The sequence below is a fragment of the Rhagoletis pomonella genome, unplaced genomic scaffold (assembly GCF_013731165.1).
Source record: "Rhagoletis pomonella isolate Grant_MI unplaced genomic scaffold, Rhpom_1.0 Rhpom_scaffold_07411, whole genome shotgun sequence".
In the NCBI taxonomy this organism is placed as follows: Eukaryota; Metazoa; Arthropoda; class Insecta; order Diptera; family Tephritidae; genus Rhagoletis; species Rhagoletis pomonella.
The window spans coordinates 1-6,984 of record NW_023465938.1 but is presented as its reverse complement, the minus strand read 5'-3'; the positions used below and the strand labels follow the sequence as shown (position 1 = coordinate 6,984).

At 35.0% G+C, this 6,984-nt stretch overlaps 1 protein-coding gene across 1 annotated transcript; it reads left to right on the top strand.

Annotated features, from left to right (window-relative positions):
* The first annotated feature begins 1,210 nt into the window (after positions 1–1,210).
* On the top strand, positions 1,211–3,203 carry LOC118755795 (protein HID1-like). Its single transcript, XM_036490609.1, is given in 3 exon segments — positions 1,211–1,264; positions 1,266–2,830; positions 2,832–3,203. Coding segments are annotated over 3 exon segments (1,845 nt in total). The 3' UTR covers positions 3,058–3,203.
* Positions 3,204–6,984: the final 3,781 nt, after the last annotated feature.

Below are 6,984 nucleotides of genomic sequence, written 5' to 3'. Positions count from 1 at the left end.
TATGTCTAACTCACCCATTTTTTCGGCATTAGTTCCGTTATGTGCGCCAGTTCCGCTCGTAGGTATTAGTCCTTTGTGTATTAGTAAACTTGCAGTTTCCACCTCCACCAATATGAGAATTATTGTTGTTATAATCATTAGTGCAGTGGCAGCTGCATAATTTTGGTTGTCTTCTTTATCGGCATCACCTGCGGTTATTCCTGGTTCATAATCCGATGACTTACCATTGTGCGATATGGGTGTACAATGGTTACGATCTTGAGCGATTTGGCCATTGAGTTGGAAGCGATAATTGTAATGACGGGTTAGACGCACCGAGCTATACTTTTGCATATGACGCTGAAAGCGATATGGCAATTGGTTTATATATTCGGGGATAGATATTGTTCAATTTTGAGTGAGTCACATCTTATAAACAACATTAATTAGAATAATGTACAGCGCACCCCCAACTTAAAACAGTAAAGTGCCCATGCCACCCATCTCCGATTGCTCCTTAACGAAGATTTCGAAGTACTGATAGATGATGGTTACAGCCAGCAGACTACCTGTACCTGAATCAACGGCACCCAAAAGGTCAGCCATAACAGATAACGCGTCAATGCAGCCACCACCAACATCAAGCCCAAGTATCCAACAAATGTGACAACGAATACAATCTTGGCAATTTTGCAATTCGTGCTTTAAATGCAGCCTGCACAGTTTTTTAAAAACGGAGTGGTACCATATTCTTGCTGAGCCAATGCACAAGATGGCGATACTGACGGGTATTCCTCTGGAATAGCTACAGTAATTGGTGGTACGCATGGTAAACGTTTGTCATCGAGACAACAAATCACTTTTATAGATTTTGGATTATTTTGAGCTGTGCTGTCAAGCATAAGTTTAAACTTTTGATCTAATCGTGCTACTTCGCCTTGAAGTAGATGAGGAACTTCGCATTCGTATTGAGACGATTTCTCACACGTACGACATATTTCGCAGTATTTTAATACAAGGGAAACGTTATGGACCACTAGACTTTGCAGCGGCAATTGCTATGTGCATTGGTTTAGCTTGGTTTACGCTCGCTGACTCGCAAGTATCACCGAATTTTAATGTTACTGGAGTGGCATATATTTAAATGTTTATAGTAAAAAAAAAAAAAAACAAAGATGACTATGCGAGACTTTGAACACAAGTTGAAGTACGCACATAACGCCTTCCGTATATGGGAAATTCTGACTCAAAATTGAACTTCCGCAAAGCCATAGTACAACTCACCACAGAAAAACCAAAAAATTGATGACACCGACGATCAATTTTGGGACCAATTTTGGTACGCACATCAAACTTCTTTAGAAGATGTTTTCGCCTTGGTCACATCAGCCGAAATACGAAATATACGTAATGAAAATCCTGCCAACTTGGCGACATTGTGTTACAAGGCCGTGGAAAAGTTGGCCCTGGCCGTGGATAACAGTTGCCGCACACATGTGGAACAGCAATGTGTTTTGAATTGTGTACGACTATTAATACGCATATTACCGTACATATTTGAAGATGAAAAATGGCGTGACTTTTTCTGGAGTAGTCTGCCTACGCGCAGTACACCCACATCTGCTGACGCAGCAGATATCCTTCGTGAAAATTCGCCACGACATACAGGCCCACAGCCAGTACCCTTGGCCCAATCGTTGATAAATGCTTGGTGTGATTTGCTTTTTTGTCCTGATTTCACGGTACCTGCAACACGTCGTGCCGGGCCCGACAAGGCTGAAGAGTTGGCCAATATAAACAGTTGTGAGTATATATGGGAGGCAGGTGTTGGTTTCGCACATTCGCCACCAAAAAATTCCTACATGGAAAAACGACGAGCAGAAATTTTAAAACTTTTGCTCACTTGCTTTTCGGAAACCATCTATAGCTTAACGGATGAACCTAACAGATGGATTGCATACTTTACCTCAGCTGATAATCGTCATGCGCTACCACTCTTCACTTCATTGTTAAATACAGTGTGTGCTTATGACCCAGTGGGCTTGGGCGTACCATATAACCATCTGCTATTCGTAGACACAACCGAACCACTTGTTGAGGCTTGGCTGCAGATACTCATAGTAACATTAGATCACGATATGATTTTGCACCAGCAACAGCAACTGGAGTTGCAACGTCAAGTGCAAGGCCGTAACAAACCCTCATCCTCTTCGACAGTTAACTCTTATGATGATGGTTTCGGTGATAATTTGTTTATCAATTATCTTTCGCGTGTGCATCGCGATGAGGACTTTCATTTCATACTGAAAGGCATAACGCGCCTGCTAAACAATCCGCTTGCTCAAAATTACCTACCAAATTCAACCAAACGTCTTCATTGCCATCAAGAGTTGCTTATACTATTCTGGAAGGTGTGCGATTTTAATAAAAGGTTTCTTTATTTCGTGCTTAAAAGCTCAGATGTGTTGGATATACTCATACCAATACTATATCATTTGAACTACTCGCGCGCAGATCAATCACGAGTGGGCCTCATGCATATTGGAGTGTTTATACTTCTACTATTATCCGGTGAACGTAACTTTGGTGTACGTCTCAACAAACCCTACACCGCCACGGTGCCCATGGATATACCAGTTTTTACAGGAACTCACGCTGATCTGTTAATTACGGTTTTTCATAAAATCATAGCTACAGGCCATCAACGCCTGCAACCACTCTTTGACTGTCTACTTACCATACTTGTGAATGTGTCACCTTATTTAAAGACTCTATCAATGGTGGCCAGTGTGAAGCTTCTGCATTTGCTAGAAGCTTTTAGCACTCCATGGTTTCTGTTGTCAGCGCCAAATAGTATTCTTCTTGCTTGAAATCTTCAATAATATCATACAATATCAGTTCGATGGCAATTCCAATTTGGTTTACACCATCATTCGAAAACGACATGTATTTCACGCGATGGCAAATTTACCCTCGGACATGGCGGGTATCGCAAAATGTATAAGTGGACGAAAAGTCGGTAAATTCAATATACCCACCAGGGCCACCAGAACGGCTAATTTGATTCATGTGATCTGAAAATCGAAAAAGATTAATAAGTACAAAAGCCTGCAATTTCGCATGCATACTCACCCAACCGTTCCAGCAAACTTACGTAATGGCCGCGTGGTAGTAAAATTTTAGACAATGACATTTATGCATTGTATGTATGTATGTATGTGATTACGTTCCACATCAGGAATAGACCTAGCGCCGTTCTCCATTCATATTGGAGAATAGCTATGTTTCTTTACGGACAATTAACACTAACCCTAACTAGCTGCTGCTAGTTTTGCATGGTGACCGTTCGTAGACAATAAATTTAATTGCTGTTGTCATACAATTGGGGATTTTAAATGTAAAACCAGAGAACTTAGATAGATAGAGAAGGTGCAAACTGAAAGTGGAAACTATTCGCGGACGAAAAATTAACAGCGTTAGAAAAGTTCAAGTCGGAATGTAAAAATTCTGTTGAATTTAATGTTGATAACATAATACAATGTTGAGCAACATGAAATGTGATGTTCTTTGTGAGCAAATAAACGAAAATATGGTAAATCTTCACATAATTTTCATTAATTTGTAATTTTTGTTAAATTTTTTATCTTGTTCTCCTTTTATGAAGATGCAAATACAATTTAAAATAATGATAGTTTGGCATAAAGTTTACACACATATGTACATGCATACATATACTGGCAATCAAAAGTGAGTGCATGGTGTTTTTTGCTTAATATTTGCAATGTTTTTCAATTAAATTTTTTTATTATCTTTTTATAAAAATGTGGTTCATGCTTTAATTAAAACTACATAAGTCAAACTTTCAAACTTTACACAGAACATAGAAAAATTCAACGACTTCTCGTCTAAATTTTGACCTGTTTAATCCGAATTTTTAAAAAAATTTTGAGTACGCAGATTGATCGGTTTTTTAATTCTAGTGGAACAAGATCAAGTTTTAAGCGGCTAAAAAATCGGGTGGATTTTTAATGATTTTTTATTGCTAACGGCTTTTTGCACTTTTTACCAAATAAAAGGGAATTTCTTGTAGAATAAAATGCGCATGACCTTTTGCAAACAAATAAAAAAAAATTAGCGCAATTTTTTACAAATTGCACTTGCTATATGCATAAAACCGCAATTCCCGTCGAAAATAACATAAAATTTTAACTTAAAAACATTGCAAATATTAAACAAAAAACAGGATGCACTCACTTTACCAGTGTACATACATATTTGTGTTTAAAATTAACTATGTATTTATGAAATAATTTTTGTGGCACGAACATATACATACATACTTGCCCTTTCTAAAAATGGGAATAAAAATTGGATTCGCATAAAATTTTAATTCCAATAACTAATTTTTAGTAACTTTTGGCAAATTTGAGCGATTATGTGAAATTATGCATGCGTTTGTACCTACATATCCATTTACATATATTATTTTAAACAAAGCTAATAGTAAAATTTAAAATGGAATATGAATATGACAATTAAAAAAAAAACAAAAAAAAAAAATTATTACTTGGTCCGTCCGGGATTTGAACCAAGACAAACGGCGAGACGCCAAAAAGTTGCGTCGCCTCTAGCATACGCGCCACAGTACATCATTCAAATTCCAATCTCTAAATCACTACATATATGAAATTCTTCATATATTCAAAAAGACAAACGAATAAATATGTATGCATTAATAAATGTAAATATGTGCATACATATGTACGATTGTACTGGTTTCGTCTTCCCCTCGCTGTCAACCAACCACAGACAAATTATTAAATTTCTGCGAATTGCCACGACGCCACCAAAATTAACCCTTGGTTGACCAAATATTTAGGTTTTCGCATAAGTTTACATTTAATAAAGCCATACTCGTACATTTTATATGGAGAAGAATACTAATTAATTTAAAATTCTGCATGTAACCATGTTCTCGACGATACATGTAACTTTCATCAAGATTAACCAGAAAAATTGTGCTTCATTAACAGTTGGAACCAGCTGAAACCAAAAAAACTATGTCCGCTAAAAAGTGTTAAAAACCAACTGGAATTGACATTTTTTACACGCATACATGCATACATTCATATACACATGTACAGTGGAGTAGCACTAGCTTGGACATTGCATTGCTTGTACTTTGATGTGTTTGAATCTTTTATGGTACTGAAGATTTGCTTACGGATGAAAAATATTAAAAATCGTCCGTGCATATATGTAAATATACTTTTATAAACGCTTTGAAGTATAGAAATTTTTAATATTAAAAAATAAATAAAATAATTTTTTTGTATATATGTAAATGGTGTTCAAGGCACATTGACCCACCTGTACAAAAATCGTGGCGCGTCATGGACAAAAATTTTACAATTTCGGACCGAAAAAATGTGAAAACGAGCTAAGTTGCCACGTTACATCTGTGAACTTCCGATAAAACCACATATGTTTGTGATTTTAGAAGTTTTGATTTTATTTAAAAAAATTAATGTATTTTCCTGCAGAAAACGTACACTTTTATTTAATGTTTATTAAAATGACGCTTTAAAATACTAGTTAATGATTGAAATATTGGTATGGAACAGAGAAATAGAGTGTTTTGTCAAAAATTACCAAAAATTGCCAAGATTCGAGATAACTTATTTCACTGGTTATAGAGAAATAATTGCCACTTTTCACTTGGCTGGCCGAGATTTCTTCATTTTAAGATTTTAGAATTTTTGTGTCGGATTGACAAAGTTGCGCTTGTTGGTGATGAATTTGCGGGGAGATGTGCTGCGGTTGTTTTTATGAATGAATTTACTTGGCCTTGAGAAATATGCGCATGCGTTTAGGAATGAAATAGTTATTGTTGTATTTGAATATGCGCGTAATTATGTATGTGTGTATGTATGCTGCCGTGAGTTGTACATATATGTACATATATGTACATTTGTATATATGTGCGTAGTACTTAGACAGCAATATGCACGTATGTATGGATGTACTTATATATGCATGCAAAAACGTTGTCAATTAATGAAGCATGTAGTACATATAGATACATATATGTATGCGTGGGAAATGCATTTTCATTTGACTCCAAAACTATTGGGGCATATTAGTAGACGAAATAAAGTCGACTCTTAAGTTAAAGTTTGTCAGCCCCAAATAAGAAGAAAGTTAGTATGTACTTACATATATGTAATATTATGTGCAGGTGCAAGAACGTTATCAAAAAAATGATTTTGGAGTATGTGTATGGGGTACATATTTACATATGTAAGTACATACATACATACATTCAGCTGCCATCAACAAATTATGTTTATTTATTTTTAATAATTTCCTTTAAAATATAATTCAATCTGGAACAGAAACCACAATAATAAAAGTTTAAAAGCTTGCACAAATTGCAAAAAAATGAATCAACCTTCAAGAAATGGTCATCCAAATTTTTTATTTGAATATTTAATATATTTTCGGGAATGCAGTATTGTGGTCCATTCAACTATATTATAAGAAAGTGCAAGTTTCAAGTTGTTAAAAATTACCGTTGATTTTTTAGATTTTTTTGTTGGGGTGTTGCTGTTTATTTTTCATACAAAAAAAAATTGGTTCATGTGTTATATGGAAGAAAATGCGAACACCCTCCATAAAAAAAAAATTCTAAGAAATCAACGGTAATTTTTAACGACTAGAAACTTGGACTTTAGTGTACTTGATTGAATGGACTACAAAGCTGCATACCCGAAAATTTTCTAAATATTCTAACTAAAATTTTTTAAATTTTTATAACAATTTTTTGAAGTTTGATTAATTATTTTGCAAATTGTGCAAGCTTTTAAACTTTTATTATTGTGGTTTCTGTTATAGATTGAATTATGTTTTAAAGGAAATTATTAAAAATAAATAATAAACATAATTTGCAAACAATATCATTTTGAATTTCGTTGCTAATTAGTTGATCGCATCTGTATGTACTAC